At 35.3% G+C, this 22,309-nt stretch overlaps 2 protein-coding genes and 1 non-coding gene across 3 annotated transcripts; 1 reads left to right on the top strand and 2 right to left on the bottom strand.

The window, feature by feature from the left end:
- Window positions 1-94: 94 nt before the first annotated feature.
- LOC18036950 (ras-related protein Rab11A) lies at window positions 95-1,939 on the bottom strand. The gene is made up of 2 exons (XM_006426285.2): window positions 1,382-1,939; window positions 95-890 (listed from the first exon to the last, which is right to left on the bottom strand). The coding sequence occupies exons 1-2, from the start codon at window positions 1,612-1,614 to the stop codon at window positions 446-448; spliced, it is 678 nt and encodes a 225-aa protein (XP_006426348.1). The 5' UTR covers window positions 1,615-1,939; the 3' UTR covers window positions 95-445.
- Window positions 1,940-4,329: 2,390 nt separating this feature from the next.
- Window positions 4,330-7,031, top strand: LOC18036425 (ABC transporter G family member 11). The gene is made up of 7 exons (XM_006426287.2): window positions 4,330-4,778; window positions 4,891-4,970; window positions 5,103-5,654; window positions 5,734-5,856; window positions 5,936-6,127; window positions 6,207-6,293; window positions 6,370-7,031. The coding sequence occupies exons 1-7, from the start codon at window positions 4,421-4,423 to the stop codon at window positions 7,012-7,014; spliced, it is 2,037 nt and encodes a 678-aa protein (XP_006426350.1). The 5' UTR covers window positions 4,330-4,420; the 3' UTR covers window positions 7,015-7,031.
- Window positions 7,032-11,670: 4,639 nt separating this feature from the next.
- LOC112097117 lies at window positions 11,671-11,774 on the bottom strand. The gene has a single exon (XR_002904774.1). It is a non-coding gene; the product is annotated as a small nucleolar RNA R71 (small nucleolar RNA).
- Window positions 11,775-22,309: the final 10,535 nt, after the last annotated feature.

A 22,309-nucleotide genomic window follows, 5' to 3' on the forward strand; every position in this document is an offset into this window, starting at 1 on the left:
TGTGTGAATATTAAGAACGCAAGCAAAGAGAACGCAAGAACACAAGCAAATATTTCAAATCCTTGAATCATTAAACGTAAAGTAGAGTGGGAAATTGAAGCCAAAATGGCAGCTGTATATTTTGAGAGGCGTTTTATGCTCATGCCACAGTCTTAACATTTCAACGCCGGGGATGGTTTACATGCAATTAACATGCAAAATTATCGACCAAGGGTCAAGATTAACGGGACAAGGCCAACCGTAAAAAGATCAAACAAATGAGGTTCCACTCAGCTTTGACTCTGGTTCTATTTTTGCATTCAAAATAAGGAAAGAATCTTCTGCTCCTACGAGATAACTAAGCCAATGTGAAAAATATACACACCAAACGCACAACACCTTTCAAAAAAATGTTATTAACTACATAAAACCGATTCGTGCAATATGAGAGTAATATCAAATTGCATCATGTTCTACAGCACATGCTGCTCTTGGCAGGGATTTCTTGAGCTGGGCCTGGAACAAGAATCTTCTTGCCAGAAAGGGATGCAGGGTTGCCATTGCCTTGACCTTCACCAGCAGTTAGATTCTTCTTGTTTACAATGTTGAAAATCTCAGTCAACACAGTCATGAAAGCATTTTCCACATTAGTTGCTTCCAGTGCTGAGGTCTCCAAGAAGAATAGTCCTTCCTTCTGAGCAAATTCTTTGGCATCTTCTGTAGGAACCGCCCGCTGCTCCTCAAGGTCACTTTTGTTGCCAATGAGAATGATAACAATATTCTTGTCAGCATGGCTTCGCAACTCTTCCAGCCAACGGGGTATGTGATCAAAGCTCTGGCGTCTGCTAATGTCGTAAACCAGCATTGCCCCAACAGCACCTCTGTAATATGCACTTGTAACAGCCCTGTATCTGCTCATTACACCAAAAGGACAAGGAGAGGAAGGAAATCGATAAATTATAAATCCAATGCCTGGTGTGCCATGACAAACTGTACAAATTAAATCCACAACTCATGCAGCAGGATCATTCGAGAGTAAGTAACTCTTATGTCCAATCCAATAACACTAATAATCCGATCACTAAACAGGATCCCCCAATTCACTTGTATCACAGAAATCAAACACAAGTTTTAAGCGATTAAATCAACGCACTTTAAACCGCAAAGATCAATCTGATATGCATAGTTAATACACATCGACAAATAACCCATATTTGGATGAAATCACAAACATTCAAAGGCATCAACCGAACCCAGTGGTTCAAAACTGCTACTGAACCTAACCCACAATACAGTTTCAGCAAAAATCTAAAGTAAAAACATGCGATACAGAAACAATCAGATCAGAAGCTATTACACACGTAAAAGAAGAAGAATTGAGAAGTGAAAAAAAAAAAGGCACCGTTCTTGGCCAGCAGTGTCCCAGATCTGTGCCTTGACGCTCTTATGTTGAATAACTAAAGTCCTAGTTTGAAACTCAACTCCAATGGTGGCTTTAGAGTCCAAACTGAACTCGTTTCGAGCAAACCTTGCCAGTATCTGAGACTTGCCGACGGCGGAGTCTCCGATTAAAACAACTTTGAATACGTAATCAATTTTCTGATTGGGATCTCCATAGCCTCCTCCGCTGGCCATTTCTACTGAGAGTTAGTAAGAGATCGAGCTTACCAAGACCGACCAACTTCACAAATCACAATATTTGAACAAGTTTAATTTGTTGGGTGGGATGAAAATATGAAGTATGACTGATGGGTAACAGTGAAAAGGGTGGGTTCCACCAGTTGCAGAAACGAAATCATAAACTAATGGCGTAAAGTTGCGGTGTCTGTAAGGATGATGGCTTGGCTATAGCGTATGTCTCGGGTGAGCTGTCTCATTGGTCTTTTTTTTTTTCATGTTTTAATTTCAATATACACTATTTGAGTTTGTTTTCAAGCAAAGCGAGACGGCCGGGATCTTGTTAAATTCGAGGCTAAAAGTCTAGCGACTGTCGGTTCCAGTGATCATGAAATGCGGGCTTAATTTGTGATTGTGAAAAGATTAAGGGTCGCAACGTTATTACCATTCTAAACATTATTCGAAAAACCTAATCAAAGGCAAACGTCGTTTTCGCTTGATCGATAATAGATAGCTGATAAAATTTGACGCAATTTAATTAATTGATAGCAACACAATAATAAGATATGAGTATGAATTATTAAATTTGATATGATTATTAAATGAATTTAAATTGACACGATTTTTTTAATGTTGGGTTAGTGTTAAAATTTTTGATACATTTGTTCACTTAATAATACGATTATCTTTTTTTATTCTAAATTAATTTGTAGGTTTTTATGATCAAAATTTAAATATTAGACATTATTTTCTTTCTTTATTTTTTATTTTTGAAGGATAAACATATACACAGTCCTTCATTTTTTAAATTTTATATAGATTAGGAACGTTAATAGTGTAAATGTGTACAATATTGGTAGACATGTATGTTTAATAATATCGATATAATTAAAATTTTAATAGTTTAAATGTGTAATATATATATAATATTGTTAAATATATAAATATCAATCGAGTCATTGAATAATCTTTTTTATTTTTTGTGTTAGATTAGTGTCTCAATATTTTGACACGATTATTAAATAGGTCGTGCTTGATCAACCTAAATTTAGTATAACATGAAACTGATATAATGTGAACATGATTTAATGACCCATTTTCTCAATCTAGATAATGCATAATTAAGCGCACTTGTATGATAAAAAGTGCAAAACATTGCTCTCGATCAATGATTATGACAAAATGAGGAAAGAAAAGTTTAATAAAAACATTAATAATTTCAACTTGGCCCATGCAGGTCTCGAACTTGTGACCTTCACGTTATTAGCACGACGCTCTTACCAACTAAGCTAATAGGCAGTTACAATTGACGCAACTTTTAATTATTTATTCGAAGCGGTTAAATGAGTATTTATTCTCTTCATTCCGTGCCGTGGCTTTTGCTTGTAAAATATGTTTCACTTCCAACTTCCAAATTTATATAACAAAGAGGGATGCAGTTAATACAAACACTCGTAGTACATTTTAATAAAAAATAATGATTGAGCTTTAGTTGTAAGGTGAGTTTAACATTGAGGTTGGACAGCTGTAATTTAAAAGTTACAACACTAAAGTGTTTGGTAAACACTAGCTGATGTAGTTTGGAAGCTATATTAATATAATTTTTCTCTTGTATGATGAAAAATTTATTATATCTTTAATAATTTTGTGAAAATCATTATTTAAAATTTATATTTACTACATATTATTAACTTTTGCTTCATAATTATAATTTTTTTTTTCACAGCAGATGTAGCTTAAAAGCTACAACACTTTAATTCCAAACAGGATCATAGAGTTTCTTCATATCACGTTGAGCTAGAATTTATCAAAACATTTGTCTACTTATAATTTTAATAATCTCCTTTTAGCATCAAAGAAAGTGCAGATTAATTCATGTTTGCTTTTCTTTGTTTTCAATGTTTGTATAGTATTTTACCCTAGCTTCATTTTTCATCACCTAATCACTATAATTCCTCATTTGATAAGAAAATACCGTGCAAATGACTACAAGAAATAAGATTAAAGCCCTCATTATTATAAGATAGATGTTAAATCCCCTTCTATTAAGGAAGTCCATATCTTATTAAAATTAGAACGAAGTTAAATCATAAAAGCACGAGTTCTAAGTTGCTAAAGGACCGTAAACATTGTATTGAAATGTGCCTTTGCTATCTTTTAGTTTGATCAATAAAATGATACATCTCTTATTGGAAGATGATGATGATGATGATGATGATTATTATTATTATTATTGCTGCTAAATATAGTGAGAGAGGTTGCATACCTTAATCTAATGCGTATATTATTGTGTTAAAAAGAGTGGCTCTTGAACTGATCCTCCCTAAAAACGTGTGATGATAAATATCATTTTATGACCAAGTTTAATATTGTACCAAAATTTATTTTTTTTTAAATCAAATTTCTTTCTATGCTTACTTGAACCTCAGATAGGCTTTAAAAAAAAATCTTACATTATTTTGTTAAAAAAAAATCTTCCTAAAGGGGTTTGTGAAAGATGTATTTAGAACATGCAACCTTTGACTAGAAGATACAAATAATGTCACTAAAAATTAAGACAAATCATAAACCAAACTCCCGAGTCAAAAAGGAACAAAGTTATAAAATAGATATACATATAATCCAAAATTGACTTTTGAAGTGACATGTGAAATCTCTAAAATTTCATAAAACTTTTAAACTATAAATTGAACAAAGTTTCTTTACTTAAGCGTCAGAGGCATCAATTCTCACTCTCTATTTATTCAAAGCTTTTTCTTAGTCTCTTTTTTTATCTCAAAGACGCCAATTGTTCTACTAAACTAAAGAAAACCTAACAAATAATATGGATTCTCCAATCAAGGTGACTAGATCAACTAGTGTAAAAAATGGCGACATAGAGGTGCAAAGTTGGGCTTCATCATCTTCTAAATCCAGCAAGAATAAAATTTTCCCATTTAGTACTGCCTTATCAAGCTCTGTTCCACGTAATGATTCTATTACTAGCTCCTTGAAATCAAAGTTTGATAATGGCGTTTTCTTGACGTGGAAGGATCTTTCGGTTGTGGTTCCAAGTGGTAAAAAAGAAAATCGTAAACATGCAATTTTGCAAGAGCTGACAGGATATGTTGAACCAGGCCAGATATTAGCCATCATGGGTCCTTCTGGTTGTGGCAAGTCTACTCTTCTTGATGCACTAGCAGGTATTGTTGCAAATTTTTAACTTAAAATTAAGCTAAAAAGTTCATTTATTTTTCAAGTTTCATAAAAAAAAAGAACACTTACCTATATACTGAGACACACACTACACTGCAGGAAGGTTAAGTTCAAACACTGAGCAGACTGGGGAGATTCTTATCAATGGTCGCAAAGAGACGCTTGCTTTTGGAACTTCGGTAAGAAAAAAAGTGAATAATATAATTGTATTAATGTTCGTTATACTTTCACCTAAACTAATAATATGTTATCGAATGTTTTCAAGATACATTTTAGATAATTTACTTATCATTATTTTTTTAATTATCTAGGCCTACGTGACTCAAGAAGACACTCTAATGACAACATTAACAGTAATGGAAGCTATATACTATTCTGCACAGTTGCAGCTACCAGATTCCATGTCAAGATCTCAGAAGAGAGAAAGAGCTGAAATGACTATTAGAGAAATGGGATTACAGGACGCCATGGACACCAGAATAGGAGGATGGAACGTAAGAGGGATTAGCGGTGGACAAAAAAGAAGGGTTAGCATTTGCATTGAGATCTTGACATGCCCAAAGCTTTTATTCCTCGATGAGCCTACTAGCGGACTTGACAGTGCCGCATCTTACCATGTCATGAAGCGCATTGTTAATCTTGCCCACGAAGATGGAATAACTGTTGTTGCATCAATTCATCAACCTAGTAGTGACGTTTTTGAGCTCTTTCACAATCTCTGCCTTCTTGCCTATGGCAAGACAATTTATTTTGGTCCTGCTTCAATGACAGAACAATTGTTTGCTTCAAATGGCTTTCCTTGTCCAAGTTTAAGAAATCCATCTGATCACTATCTAAGGACCATTAATAAGGATTTTGAAGAAGTAAGTGATTATCTAGGAAATTAAAGAATGCTACGAAATATATACATAATTTAATTTGACAAACTTTTGTGTAAAATAGGATATTGAAGAAGGAATTGGAAGAACAAGCACTGAAGAGGTTATCAACATTCTAGTCAATTCATACAAATCATCTGACACTTACAGTGAAGTTCAAGAACGAGTTTCTATAATATGCCAACATGTATGCACACATGTTTAGCAAATTTGATTTGATTAATTTTAATAACATGGTTAATATACTAAATTCGTTGTGCATGTAGAAGAGAGAAACTTTGGAGAAGGAAAACCAAGCTAGCTTTATCACTCAAAGCCTCGTTCTTACAAAGAGATCATTTGTTAACATGTATCGCGATTTAGGATACTATTGGCTTCGCTTTGCAATCTACATCGCCTTGGGTTTGTGTATAGGGACTATCTTCCACGATATTGGATCTAGTTATGGGTCAATTCAGGTAACTTTGGTGAAAGCTTAAATTTGCGCTTATGATGTTAAAAGGATTTTAACTTAATCTTTTATATTATGAATACTAGGCCAGGGGATCCATGCTCATGTTTATTGCAGCATTTTTGACTTTCATGGCGATCGGTGGATTCCCTTCTTTCGTGGAGGATATGAAGGTTTGTAATTTACAGTAGTCTAATTACTTTTAGCCACATGTGACACATTTTAATTGACATTTTTTACTTCCTTTAGATATTTGGGCGAGAAAGGTTAAATGGGCACTATGGTGTTGCCTCATTTGTTCTTAGCAACTCATTTTCTTCTACCCCTTACTTACTCCTGATATCTTTGATTCCTGGAGCAATAGCATACTACCTAACTGGCCTTCAAAAGAATATTGGACATTTTCTATACTTTGTTTTGGAGCTTTTTGTATCCATGATGTTGGTTGAGAGCTTAATGATGATTGTTGCAAGCATAGTGCCAGATTTCCTCATGGGAATCATAACCGGCGCTGGAATTCAAGGAATTATGATGCTGAATGGAGGTTTCTTCAGATTGCCAAACGATCTTCCGAAGCCAGTTTGGAAATATCCTATGTACTATATTGCATTTCATAGGTATACTTTTCAAGGATTCTACAAAAATGAGTTTGAAGGATTAACATTCCCTAATAATCAAGCTGGAGGGCCTCCAACAATCACTGGTAAAGAAGTCCTCACAAATATTTGGCAAGTTGATATGGGACACACCAAGTGGGTTGATCTTGCTATCTTGTTCGGAATGCTGTTTTTTTATCGGTTTTTGTTTTGGGCAATTATTAAAACTACTGAGAAATTTAAACCTATTATCAAATCTTTTAGGTTTGTTTCTTTTAAGCCTTGTAGACAGATGTAGGACAATCCCTCTGCCACCCTAGCACAACTTGAACAGAAAAATGAATGTATGAAATAGCTCTGCCATGTTTTGTGACATTATATAGTTGTATAGAAAGCAACCAATATTGTTGGTGTCGTTGTAATAAATAAATTAATAAATTAATTTGAGATAATGTCTTGTGTCGAGGATTTTTAGTAAAATTTAATGGTGCATTTACCAATAAGTAATTGAAATAAGGTGAAATAAGAATATAATGGAATTAGAATGAACTTAAAATCATAATGAGAAATGAGATCGGAATGGACTACATAAGCATTAATGTGTTTACTAAGAATAAGATAAAGTTGTTTATTTTAATTGTATTTATTTTATTTTGGAATTGAAATAAATTGTTGTAAATTATAAAAATAACCTTAGTTGATTATTATCATTATTTATCATAGAAATAATTATTATTTTTACTCAAAATAATTATTGTTAATAACAACAACAATAATATTCTTATTATCGTTAAAAAAGAATTTTTAAATTTTATTAAGGATAATAATGTTAATCACTCCTTATCCACATTCTCACCTCTCATGAAAATGAGATTCTTATTCACCATCCCTAAATTTATAAGGTCTACTCTAATTTTATTTCTATTTTTTAATAAATAAGTATTGTTAATAATTCTTATTCCTCACTTCTATCTTTCAATTTCATAAATAAACATGTTTTAAGACTTTGAAATTTATAAGAGGGGCAACATCAACAAACTTGACGATAATATACTAATATCTCACCAGATGGGTGTAATGGTGATAGTTGTCGGGACAATTGGGTGCAGGGCAAAATTTGTTGAAACATTTGGAGTAATGAAAAATAAGCCTAATTTTACCCATCGGCAGCCACAATCTCAAGCTCTGTAGTCCCAAGTTCAAATAAGTTGGATGCACTAGTTGAAGTTGTGTCGTCTACAACCTCAATAGAAGCTTTCACTCTCCATCATTTAATTTATTTACGGAAGCTTCTAGCTCTGATGCTATGCATCATGCACACGCCACTAAAGCCACCGGTCGAGCCACCAACTCAGAGAGCCCCGCCACACCGCACACATGTTTTGCGGGTGTGCTTTCTGGTAGGTCACGTACTGTGCTTGGTAGTGCGGGATAGTGTTTTATGCATTTGATTTCATATGTCAAAAAATTTGAATGATAGGAAAATTGATGAGTTCATGTATTTAGGAGAATTCAGTGGTTGAATTAATTTTCAAAATATCATTATGGATGAGGTGTAGAGTTTGGAATATTTTGTTGTTTCATTTGTGTTGCGTCTGTTTTTAGTAATGTTATTTGCGTATAAAACTGCATATAATTTAATCACTCTTATATAAACCACACAAAAACTCTTTTGGTTACTAGTAATACAAGAGAGAAAATGGAGGAAGAAACGCACGAGCTTTACGGAGGCGAAATCTCTAACATGAAATGTGACATATTGGTTGCCGATGACAACGTCGTTAATGTACTTTTTAAAATTTTTCTGTCATATGATCAATTGGTTGATTAAAACCCTAGCTATTCGATAGATCTATTTATTTTATTTATGTATTTGTAGGAACTGGATTAGATGAATAAGTGGTTGAAGGGGAAGGAGAAGGAAGTTGCCACTCTTCATGAGATTTAGGCTATAGTCAAAAAGGATATGGGGGTTGCTCAAGGTTTTTATTTCTTTAAACTATTTTTTTGTTGTTCCTTCTATCTCTTTTGAGTTTCCTGAAACTAAAACCTTTTGCATTAGTCGGTGAGGTTTTGTTGATCAATGATTGCTTAAATTTTTTATTTCGTAAAAGACTGGATAAATTGTTCAACGTAAGTTTATGGTATGCCTCACGATGCTGTAATTTTTAATTCTTTTTTTGTTACTACAAGCTCCATGGAATCCTGACTGGATGGTCTATTGATTTAGTTGTTGTCAGATTGTAATAAGGACTTAATGACTCACCAACCACTAAACCTTACATTGCTTCAATATCAAATATGAGTTTCAAAACAAATGATTACTGATACCACTATTTTTAGTTCTTCATTCACTCATCTCCATGGGTAAACTGATTCTAATATGTTCATCCCGCCAATCCTTGTTAATTGAATAGAAAAATTATCATTGACTATTTATTATTTTTAAATCTTAATTTGGGTATTAAATATATGTGTGCATATCGAGAAAATAATATATTAACACTACGAATTTAATTGAGGTCTATTTTGGTATTGATGAGAGTGTGTAAAGTAAAAGTTAAGTTTTTGAATTTATCAAAAAGTGTGCAAAGTAAAAGAGTGTCTAAAATATATTTTATAGTACAAATAGCCTATTGTCTTATTTGATTTCAGTATGCATATGCATTTTTAAAAAATTATTTTTCAATACTAACATGTTAATGTCGCACCATCTGCTATAGGACCAATGTGTTGAGTGTTAGAAAATGCATATTTATAAAGGAGAAAACCGTCATTTTACATTTCAAGTCTTACTAACAACCCTTACTTTTATGTATTTAACATTCTTATGATTTAATTACGTGTGTTTTATTTTAATTAAGTAATTTATGTATTTTAGGGGCATTATAGTCATTTCACAATAAAGGAGAGATCAGACGGCAAAACGGACATCACTTTTGAACTCAGGACGGTCGAAAACCTTAGGAGGAGCATAAAAGGAAAAATGGCACTATTCACATGTACGGTACTATTCACGTGTACGATACTGTATACGTTACTGTTCACGACACTGTTCACATAGACGGATGATGATGTGGCATTGACCGATGATGTGGCATTGACTGATGAGGTGTCACGATCCTGTTGGACTAAAATTCTTATGTACTGTTGATGGTGACGTGGCAGCATATCAGTGGACGAAAAATCTCGCGTACGGTGCATGCATCACACAGGATTATTTTCAACCAAACCGCGTTACTGTTCATCCGGGTCAAACCGTGTTACTGTTCATCCGCGTGGTCAAACCGTGGACTGTTGACTGATGACGTGGCGCAATCCTGAGTGTCCAAACTGTTTTTAATCCGATGGCCATGATTTACTCCATGTATCTATAAAAAGGGGGCATCCCCCCCTAATTTGATATCGCTGAATCCATTTTTGGGATCCATTTTCTGTAATTCCCTCTCCATCTTGTATTTTCTTCGTATTTTAATAAATTTTCATTTTGCCCCTAGTTCAATTATGAGTGGCTAATTTTCTTTCAAGCTTGGGTTGAAGGTGAAGTCTCAACATGTGTCATGGGCTTAATTTGGTAAATTTATTTTCTCTTCCCCTCTAGTTTTTGTGGATGTTTTGACTTCTCGTCGACAAATAATACTAATCTTGTCTAGTACCGCCTTGGTTACACCGGCCCTCTAGTACAAGGTTATTATTATTTGGCACGATAAGCCCTTAGCACCATATTGATTAGAGCGTGGTTCATGAGGTGTGGATTCCCCCCTCATGATTTAATTGGCATTAATACGGATTATTTAGCCCATGATGCATGTTGATACGGATCTAGATACCCAAGTACGTCATTTCAATAGAATTCTCTTCAATTTATTCTCACCATTTCAATACCAATTTTAGAATTTATTCTCTCCATTTTAATTTAAGTTTTAGCATATTCCAATCATTTCCACCACAAATCCAATCACCCATTCACAAAATTAATTCTATACAATTAAAATCCACCTCCTCGTGGGATCGACACTCGTCACCATAGATCTATACTACAATAGATTCGTGCGCTTGCGAGTACATTAAAATTTGCACAACAAGTTTTTGGCGCCGTTGCCGGGGAGGTAAGTAATTTTAATTCATAGAATTAATTTTTGTGAATAATTTCTTTTATTTGTTTTCTTGTATTTTTTTTAATTATTAAAAAAAAGAAAAAGAAAAAAAAAGTGAATCTACATATAAAGGTTAGTATTTCTTTTCTTTTTCTCTTCTTTAAAATTCTGTAATTTAATTTTCAATTTATTTATTTTTTCTTTGTAATTTTTTTTTATTTTATTAATTTAATTTTTTTTCACGTATTTATTTTTGTGTATTTTTATAGAAAGGTTGTAATAGCGCAATAAGGTTAGTATTGTAATTTCTCTCTCTTCTTTATTTTATTTGTATTTATTTTGTTCCATCTTCATTTTCATTTTATTTATTTTGCATGCATGGTCGTAGGTCATTATTACCTAATCTTGAACCTATAGACCTTGAACTTGAGAAAACAATTCGCACACAAAAGCACATTAAAAATAAATTTGGAATGGATTTACAAGCACCACAGGAGAGGCCATTTAAGGACTATTTTAGTCCCTTAGCTAATTTGAGCACATCATGCATAAGATACCCAAATGTAGCTGCTAGGAGCTTTGAACTAAAACCTAGTGTGCTAAATTGTCTCCCCACATTCTATGGCTTAGAAAATGAGGACCCATATAATCATTTGAATGATTTTCATGCTATTTGTCAAACATTTAAATATGAGAATTTTTCAGACGATGATGTTAAACTCAGATTATTCCCATTTTCTTTAAAGGATAGAGCTCGTTCATGGCTTAATACATTGCCTGCTAATAGCATTTCATCATGGGAACAAATGGTAACAAAATTTTTGAATAAATATTTCCCAGTGCATAAAACCAATGCTATTCGCAGGGAAATCTCGGAGTTTACCCAAAGAGAGGACGAGCAGTTTTTCGAAACATGGGAGCGATTCAATGGGCTACTCTTGAAGTGTCCACATCATGGATACGAGAAATGGCACCAATGCCAATACTTTTTGGAGGGATTACTACCAAATGTGCAAGAATGGCTAATGGCAACAAGTGGAGGAGAGCTAATGTCAAAAAGTGCATCAGAGATTTGGGAATTTTTCCAGCGACAAGCGGATAATTCCCAACAACGGAGTCGATCACTCAGGAATACTAGAAGAATTAAAGGAGTGAATGAGGTTCAAATTGGCGAATCAAATTCAGAAATCAAAGAAGTCAAAGCGATAATTGAAGGTCTCTCTCGACAAATAGCATCGTTATCGACTGCTAAATCAACAGAGGCACATGACCATGACTCATACTCAGATCAAGCCAATGCCATAGGTGTAATGAGAAAACTATCGAATTACAACCCATACTCCAACACATATAACCCTGGATGGAGAGACCACCCCAATTTTTCATGGTCTCAAGGATTCCAACAGAATGGACCAGCAGCTCCAGCTCCACCAATGCAACAAATTGCTCAAAATTCTCAAGCCTCTCAGCCCCCATTTAGACCATACAATCAAAACCAGAATTATTCTCAACCCAGACCATGGGAGGATTCATTCCAGAATCTCAAGAATCTTACTCACTCCACGATTGAGCAACAGAACCGCACCATTGATGGACTACGAAATGAGTTGAGAGCAGGCTTCAACTCACAAGCTCAATCAGTTTCAAGCCTGGAGAAGATGGTGGGACAACTTGCTTCTTCAGTTCAGACCTTGGCAATGACCGTTGAGAAAGGTAAGTTTCCAAGTCAACCAGTGCCTAACCCTAAAGGAGTACATGAAGCAAGTACCAGTTCACCACAGCAGCATGGAGAGATCAAAGCAGTAATGACCTTGCGAAAAGGAAAGGAAATCGACAACAAAGTGGAGATGCCGGTGACAAAGAAAAATCAAATTGTACCTGTGAACGTTGAGGACTCACCACCGGAGGAGAGAGAAGAAGCCAACCTACGAGAATACGTTCCCAAAGCTCCATTTCCTCAGAGTTAGCGAAAGGAAAAAAGGGAAAATCTACAGGTGAGATTCTCGAAATCTTCAAACAGGTAAGTGTTAACATCCCTTTACTTGATGCTATAAAGCAAGTTCCATCTTATGCCAAGTTTCTTAAAGATTTGTGTACTAAAAAGAGAAACATGCATGTTCAAAAGAAGGCATTTTTAACAGAAAACGTTAGTTCTATACTCCAACATAAAATTCCTTTAAAATGCAAAGACCCAGGCTCCCCCACTATCTCATGTAGTATAGGGAACCACACAATTGAGAATGCTTTGTTGGATTTAGGAGCTAGTGTAAATTTATTGCCTTACTCTGTGTTTGTGAAACTTGGACTGGGAGAATTACACCCAACTCCAGTGGTGTTACAACTTGCAGATCGGTCCACGAAAATACCTCGTGGTATTGTGGAGGACGTGCTTATCCAGGTAGACAAGTTTTATTTTCCTGTTGATTTCATTGTAATTGACACTCAACCAATACAGGATTCAAGGAAGCACATCCCCATTATTCTAGGCCGACCTTTCTTGGCAACTGCGGATGCTCACATTCAATGTAGGACCGGAAATATGCAATTGTCCTTCGGCAACATGACTATGGAGTTGAACATCTTCAACATTGCCAAACAACCTCACAATGCAGATGATGAAATTGTTGATGTGGATTTAATAGAAGCATTAGTTGATGACACTTTTGTTTCAAACCTTAGTGATGATCCTTTACAGACATGCTTAACTCACTTTGGTTTTGATTTTGATTTTGATATTGACAGATCGGTCGAAGAGGTCAATGCCCTACTTGACTCAGCACCATCTATGGACACTAATAAATGGAAGTCAAGAGTTGAACAACTAGCACCATCAGAGAAGAAACTCATCCCATCATCAGAATCACCACCGAAACTCGAGCTCAAACCATTACCCAACACTTTGGAATATGCATTTTTGGGAGAAGAAAGTTCTCTGCCGGTAATCATCTCATCATCCCTCAATGATGAACAAAAAGGTAAGTTGTTGGATGTTTTAAAAGAGCACAAAGGAGCATTAGGATGGACCATAGCAGACATCAAAGGTATAAATCCAGTAGACTGCATGCATTACATTCACCTTGATGAAAATGCTAAATCTACTAGGGAAATGCAACGTCGGTTAAATCCTAATATGAAAGAAGTGGTTAGAACTGAAGTCCTTAAGCTATTAGATGCAGGTATCATTTACCCCATTTCTGATAGTTCATGGGTCAGTCCTATACAAGTTGTCCCCAAAAAGTCAGGAGTCACAGTAGTTACGAATGCCGATAATGAATTGATACCAACTAGAGTAACTACAGGATGGCGTGTATGCATTGATTATAGAAAATTGAATTCTGTCACACGTAAAGATCATTTTCCTTTACCATTTATCGATCAAATGCTTGATAGATTAGCAGGCCACGAATTTTATTGCTTTCTAGATGGTTACTCAGGATATAATCAGATTCCCATAGCACCAAAAGATCAAGAGAAAACTACTTTCACTTGCCCTTTTGGCACATTTGCATATAGGAGAATGCCATTTGGATTATGTAATGCACCTGCTACATTTCAACGATGCATGTTAAGCATTTTTTCTGATATGGTTGAACGATTCCTTGAAGTCTTTATGGATGACTTTTCTGTCTTTGGTGACTCGTTTGATCAATGTTTACATCATCTAACGCTAGTTCTGCAGAAATGTATCGAGAAGAATTTGGTCTTAAATTGGGAGAAGTGCCATTTTATGGTAAAACAAGGTATTGTCCTCGGTCACATCATTTCGAGCAAAGGTATTGAGGTGGACAAAGCCAAGGTGGATCTCATTTCTAATCTTCCTTCACCCAAAACAGTCAGAGAAGTAAGATCTTTCCTTGGGCATGCTGGTTTCTATAGACGTTTCATTAAAGATTTTAGCAAAGTTTCTAGACCCTTATACAATTTACTTGCTAAGGATGTACCTTTTATCTTTAATGATTCATGTCTCATGGCGTTTGAAAAATTAAAACAATTGTTGACATCATCACCCATCATTCAGGCCCCAAACTGGAGCTTACCATTTGAGCTCATGTGTGATGCATCTGATTATGCAGTAGGAGCAGTTTTAGGACAAAGAGTTGATCGAATTCCTCATGTTATTTACTATGCTAGTATGACATTGAATGATGCACAGTTGAACTATTCAACTACTGAAAAAGAAATGCTAGCAGTAGTGTTTGCATTGGAAAAATTTCGATCTTATCTCATTGGTTGTAAAATAATTGTGTTCACAGATCATGCTGCTCTTAAATATCTTCTCACAAAGAAAGATGCAAAAGCTAGACTAATTCGTTGGGTGTTACTTTTGCAGGAATTTGACTTGGAATTCAAAGATAAGAAAGGGTTAGAAAATGTTGTGGCGGACCATCTCTCTCGTCTTCACTTTGACACAATTACAGAGCCATTAATATTAAATGAGTCATTTCCAGATGAACAATTAATGAGTGTGGAAGTATTACCTTGGTATGCTGATATAGTTAATTATCTTGTTACAGGTAAACTTCCAGAGCATTGGACCAAGCAAGACAAGATCAAATTCTTTGCGGAAATAAAGAATTTCTTTTGGGATGACCCGTATTTGTTCAAGTATTGTGCAGACCAAATTGTTAGACGATGTGTCCCAGAAAATGAAATTCAGAATATCCTTTCATTCTGCCATGAACAAGCTTGTGGAGGCCATTTCAGTGCTAAGAAAACAGCGACTAAAGTTTTACAATGTGGTTTCTATTGGCCAACACTATTTCGAGACGCTTACACTTTTTGTTCTTCATGTGATAGGTGTCAACGAATGGGGAGCATTACACGAAGGAACATGATGCCACTAAATCCAATTTTAGTGGTTGAGATTTTTGACGTATGGGGTATCGACTTCATGGGACCCTTTCCCCCTTCTTTTGGCCATCAATACATATTGGTTGGTGTTGACTACGTCTCAAAATGGGTAGAAGCAATTCCATGTAGGACCAATGATCACAAGGTGGTGATAGCATTTTTGAAAAGCAACATTGTTTCACGCTTTGGATTCCCACGAGCGATAATCAGTGATGGTGGTGCCCACTTTTGTAACAAAGCATTCAAAGCTCTTTTGACAAAGTATTCAATCACACACAAAGTGGCGACCCCGTATCATCCGCAAACCAGTGGCCAAGTTGAGATCTCCAATCGAGAAATAAAGCACATATTAGAAAAAACGGTGAGGCCGGACAGAAAAGATTGGTCATTAAGACTTGATGATGCCTTATGGGCATATAGAACGGCTTTCAAGACCCCGATTGGGATGTCACCCTACAGGCTAGTGTATGGAAAAGCTTGCCACCTACCTGTGGAACTCGAACATCGTGCATATTGGGCCATCAAGAAGTTCAACTTTGATATGCAGCATGCCAGCTCAGAAAGAAGATTACAACTGGCAGAACTTGAAGAAATTCGCAATGATGCATACGAAAATGCCAAGATTTACAAGCAACGAATGAAAGTCTTTCATGACAAGCACATTATGAGAAAATCTTTCACTCCAGGTCAGAAAGTGCTTTTGTTCAATTCTCACTTGCACCTATTCCCAGGTAAGTTACGCTCTCGTTGGTCTGGTCCCTTTATTGTTCATACTGTTTTTCCACATGGGGTAATTGAAATTAAAGACCCAAAGAATGGTGTCACGTTTAAAGTTAATGGTCAAAGATTAAAGCCATATCTAGAATACCAACCACGTGGAGAAGACACCGAAATAAATTTGAGTGACCCACCAGATTTGAATTGATTTTTTTTTCTTTCTTTTCGTTGATTTGATTTTGTTTTCTTTCTTTATATTATTCTTTTGCTAATTGAAATTGTTTTTGCATAAGTGTGTTTATTTTACCATTAAGTTTTCTCTTATCATTGTTAATCATGAGTCTCATACTTAGGCCGTTCCTCCTGAACATTCTTAAACCACTTCAACGTGTCAAAACTCATCTCAAAAGGCAGATTCAATTTTGTAAAACACAACGCATTTGGGCTCTACAACCACCAGAGTTAGTAGCCTATGTTGAGGGTTTAGAAAGCCAACTCAGAGACATTGAGAGAAGTGTTTACGACATCCAGTTGGAGCTTGAGGTAAATTCAATAAGAGGACGATTTTAATTTTCTTTGTGTGTTTTAATTTGTTTTTCTGTTTGTGTGCTTTAGTTTGTTACCCCGGTGAAGTGGCGGATAACGGTACTCCGTGACAATCAAGTCGGTTACTTCAGTTTCCCATAATAACTGATATTCTGAGGCGAAGGTATGGACAGAAACGAGATTCTAGCGAAGCTTCACAAGCGATTCCCTTCACTTCCTCAGAATGCCCTCCTTACGATCTATAAAGCTCGGTCCGAACGCATGCGATTACTCATGAGGAATAACATACCTGCTGACATCCGTTGGTTAATCGAGGCTAAAGTACGATCGGCAGGTGAGTTACCTCCAAAATTTATTGCATACATGCCTGGTTGTGGTAAAGGAAATTATGCAAGAAAACGACGAGCTCGAAGAATTTCTGTTGCTTGTCATAAGTGTGCCAGAATGAGTTGCAATAAAAACCCATGTTCTTTAGGAATGGTGTCTGATAACAGGGAAGATAAGATTCAATTCATTAGGGATGGCTTGAATAAGGAGTCATTGGATGATATCCTTTTGTCTCTTGAAACGCATCCCAGTGGATATGTGCAAGGAGTGATTCTCCAGTTATAGCCATTATTCCAGAAAGAGCATGTACGATATAGTCTCGGGAATCTGACTATAAACGACCCTGTTTGCCTGTTTATAAGAAAACTGGATGGGAAGCCTATCCTCGACCCATAGAGGGCGTTCAAGCCGTTTCTGGACGTAAAACCAGAGGAAGATGTGAGCCACAGTCGCAACTACGTGTAAATATCCTTTTACTTTACTGTTATTTTATTTCATTTCACTGTTGTTTTATTGTTTGCATTATTGTCTTTAATAATTTTATTACTGTTTGCTTTTTCCTTTTTACTGTTTTCTTTTTGACTCGTGAGCCATGTGCTTCATGCGTTATTTGACACTAACATGTTACCTCATTCACAGCTGTGACCCACTATCACCAAGACTCTTAAATGTGATTTCTTTTGTCAAACACTCACAAATTATTTTTGAGAAATATTCCAATGGCAGCTACTCCCAATAGACAATTCAAGAACATTTGTGTGCTTTCTGGATTTACCTATGACAAACATAAAGAGTTCGTTGAGGCAGCCATAGATCTTGGTCGAAGCATAGCAGCGAGAAATTTACATTTGGTGTATGGAGGAGGTAACCGAGGGTTATCAAAAATGGTCTCCGAAGCAGCTTTTATCAGAGGAAGTCAAGTGTTAGGCATCATCCCAAGAGTCCTAAAACCATTGGGCAGTTCGTCTGACTCATCAACTGGAGAAGAGTTAGTCGTCTCAGGTATGCAAGAAAGAATAACTGAAATGCTTAATCATGCTGATGCTTTTGTTTTCCTTCCAGGAGATCTTGCAACACTAGAGGCACTTATGACACTAGCATCTTGGGCCCATCTGCACATCCACCAGAAACCCATCGGTTTGTTAAATGTCAATAACTTTTATGATGGCTTTATCGCATTTCTTAACCATGCAATAAAAAACTATTTCATTCCCTCTAATGCGAAAAAACTCTTTATTTGTGCTCACACTGCTAATGAGCTACTTGATATGTTACAAGCTTATCGACCGGAGCCAGACCCCTGGACCTTTGTGTTGGAGCGTCCAAATAATGATGGTAACAGTAGCCGCAGTAAGAAGTACAAATTAGATTTAACTCTCCGCCTGTAAATATTTTCTTCTGTGTTGCACCACCCAGGTGATGTCTTCTAAACTCTACTTCTTTCATTTCAAACATTGAGGACAATGTTTCGTTCTGGTTGGGGGGAGGGAATAGTCGACAATTGTGAAATTTTGGTTAAGTTTTTACTAATTTTTTGTTGTAGAAACTAACTGTTGCTAACTTTTTGTGTTGAAGATGGCTGAATATGGAGTGTAGTTACTCTAGAAACGCATCTTCATTGTTTGAAAAAAAAATTCAAAAAAAATAAAATAAAATAAAAAAATTCAGACATTTTCTTTTTCTTTATTATGTGTTTATGTTTATTTTTCTTCTTTAATTTCTCCTCTATAAATATACATTTTCCAACTTTTGAGTCGAAGATGGCTGAATATGGAGTGTAGTTCCTCTAGAAACGCATCTTCTTTTAAAAAAAAAAAAATCATTTTCGTTTTCTATCATTTTACGTGTAACTTTTCTAATTAGTTTTTATACATCATTTTCACATTTCTGCATGCATATTTTCCTTTCATGTTTAGAATAGGTTGGGGGGTAGAATGATGTTTAAAAAAAAGAAAATGTGTGATTTGTTTTAACATTGGATGACATGATTAATTTCAAATTTTAGTATTTGTATTATCTTTGGTCTTAAGTGATGTTACGCTATGTTTGCTACTTTACATGTTGATGTCGGAGACAAATGTGAGTTGCTTGAAGGAATGAACATGTCATAATAAGTGCCAAGTGAGTTGTTGAGCCTATCATTTTCTTGGAGAGTAACCCTTTTGCCCATTCTCTATACAGCTTAGCAGTTTATTATTTTATACACGATCTCTAGATTTCTTTTGAGTTAACCCTTTAAAAAAAAAATGGTAAAATTAAAAAAAAAAGAAAAAAGAAAAAAATGTGTGTTACTACATTGGGAGGCCCATCTAACTAGTAGATATGGATAATTATTTAGAGCCCTAAAAGATGATGGAAAGGCCATCTTTGATCCGTTTGAGCCTTTCTAGCCATCCCTGTTATTAAATATCCATAGTTACCCCTTTTGAGCCTTTAAAAAAAAAAAAAAAAAAAAAAAAAAAAAAAACCTTTTCTTTGTCAACTTATCATCTTGACCCACTCCGATTTGGAGTATTACCCAATGTCTTTTAAGTCTCATCCCTATTTATGTTTGAGAAAATGTAAATAATTATGTTGTTCAGTGAAGTTATGCCAAATAAAAGCAAAAAAAAAAAAAAAACAAAACAAAACAAAACAAAAGTTGTTGTTTCAAAAGAATAAAAATAACAATAATAGGTGAAATCCACCTTGCAACTTCCAAAAAAAAAAAAATCTGTATTTTTCTCAAACATACACTTTGTTTTCCTTATTTCCTTTCTTTGTTAGCCATATCCCTAGCCTACGTTACGTCCTAATAAAAGTCCTTCTTGATTTTAGGGAACTATAGTTTGAAGTAGAAGCTAGTTATATGGGCTAAAAAGATGTAGTGATGCATAATTAAAAAAAAAAAAAGATAAATAAAGTGGGTTGACTAACATTTTATTTGACTTGAGATCGTATTATTTCTAAGCTGAGGGCATATTTATTTCATCTTGGTGAGAGCATGTGATATCACTTCTTTATTATTTTCTCTCTCAATTACCATTCATTGGAGTGACTATTTTTATTGGGATTAATTTATTTGTGAGAGTGTCACTACTTCCAGTGAGATTTTGGGGTTTGACATGTCATTCTTGAGAGTAGCTAAAACAAAGTCTACTGGGCTAATTCATGTGGATGGTTGATGTGGGTGTGATGTTGCTTTAGACTGGAGATAATACTTATACTTTTATTTGATTGCTATCATTAATCTGATGGAATAAATACGAGTGTTTCTATTAAAACAAAAAAAAAATTATTTTGAATTTGAATTTTGTTTTCGCTTTATTTGCTAGGGACTAGCAATAAGCTGGTTGGGGGGTGTGTTGAGTGTTAGAAAATGCATATTTATAAAGGAGAAAACCGTCATTTTACATTTCAAGTCTTACTAACAACCCTTACTTTTATGTATTTAACATTCTTATGATTTAATTACGTGTGTTTTATTTTAATTAAGTAATTTATGTATTTTAGGGGCATTATAGTCATTTCACAATAAAGGAGAGATCAGACGGCAAAACGGACATCACTTTTGAACTCAGGACGGTCGAAAACCTTAGGAGGAGCATAAAAGGAAAAATGGCACTATTCACATGTACGGTACTATTCACGTGTACGATACTGTATACGTTACTGTTCACGACACTGTTCACATAGACGGATGATGACGTGGCATTGACCGATGATGTGGCATTGACTGATGAGGTGTCACGATCCTGTTGGACTAAAATTCTTATGTACTGTTGATGGTGACGTGGCAGCATATCAGTGGACGAAAAATCTCGCGTACGGTGCATGCATCACACAGGATTATTTTCAACCAAACCGCGTTACTGTTCATCCGGGTCAAACCGCGTTACTGTTCAAAGTCGGGTCAAACCGTGTTACTGTTCATCCGCGTGGTCAAACCGTGGACTGTTGACTGATGACGTGGCGCAATCCTGAGTGTCCAAACTGTTTTTAATCCGATGGCCATGATTTACTCCATGTATCTATAAAAAGGGGGCCTCCCCCCCCTAATTTGAGATCTCTGAATCCATTTTTGGGATCCATTTTCTGTAATTCCCTCTCCATCTTGTATTTTCTTCGTATTTTAATAAATTTCCATTTTGCCCCTAGTTCAATTATGAGTGGCTAATTTTCTTTCAAGCTTGGGTTGAAGGTGAAGTCTCAACATGTGTCATGGGCTTAATTTGGTAAATTTATTTTCTCTTCCCCTCTAGTTTTTGTGGATGTTTTGACTTCTCGTCGACAAATAATACTAATCTTGTCTAGTACCGCCTTGGTTACACCGGCCCTCTAGTACAAGGTTATTATTATTTGGCACGATAAGCCCTTAGCACCATATTGATTAGAGCGTGGTTCATGAGGTGTGGATTCCCCCCTCATGATTTAATTGGCATTAATACGGATTATTTAGCCCATGATGCATGTTGATACGGATCTAGATACCCAAGTACGTCATTTCAATAGAATTCTCTTCAATTTATTCTCACCATTTCAATACTAATTTTAGAATTTATTCTCTCCATTTTAATTTAAGTTTTAGCATATTCCAATCATTTCCACCACAAATCCAATCACCCATTCACAAAATTAATTCTACACAATTAAAATCCACCTCCTCGTGGGATCGACACTCGTCACCATAGATCTATACTACAATAGATTCGTGCGCTTGCGAGTACATTAAAATTTGCACAACACAATGCATTTGCTAGAAATTCTAAAATTGTTTTACCCTGTGTATGGAATTATTTTTACCTCTTCGTTTTTTGCATTCAGATTATTAAACAAGTGAATAAAACTTTTTTTACATTGTACTTTCGCGATCTTCCGTACTTGCGTATTAAACAGTAATTAAAACTTGTCATTTGCATTTAATTTATGCTTTTTTTGTACTTGTTTATCATGCATTGTTGGTAACTATTATACTGTTTTGGAATTAATTTTTCAAGTTTTATATGAAAAGATGTTGGTCGTTCACTTTCCATTTGTATATGCTTCAGCAACTTGCTAGTTTCTGTGTGAAATTTG

The sequence above is a fragment of the Citrus clementina genome, unplaced genomic scaffold (assembly GCF_000493195.1).
Source record: "Citrus clementina cultivar Clemenules unplaced genomic scaffold, Citrus_clementina_v1.0 scaffold_7, whole genome shotgun sequence".
NCBI classification, from domain to species: Eukaryota; Viridiplantae; Streptophyta; class Magnoliopsida; order Sapindales; family Rutaceae; genus Citrus; species Citrus x clementina.

Coding starts and splice junctions, on each gene's coding strand:
- LOC18036950 (XM_006426285.2), bottom strand. CDS start 1,614: ATGGCCAGCGGAGGAGGCTATGGAGATCCCAATCAGAAAATTGATTAC. Junction 891..1,381: donor GACACTGCTGGCCAAGAACG/GTGCCTTTTTTT, acceptor TGTAATGAGCAG/ATACAGGGCTGTTACAAGTG.
- LOC18036425 (XM_006426287.2), top strand. CDS start 4,421: ATGGATTCTCCAATCAAGGTGACTAGATCAACTAGTGTAAAAAATGGC. Junction 4,971..5,102: donor CGCTTGCTTTTGGAACTTCG/GTAAGAAAAAAA, acceptor TTAATTATCTAG/GCCTACGTGACTCAAGAAGA. Junction 5,857..5,935: donor TTTCTATAATATGCCAACAT/GTATGCACACAT, acceptor TTGTGCATGTAG/AAGAGAGAAACTTTGGAGAA.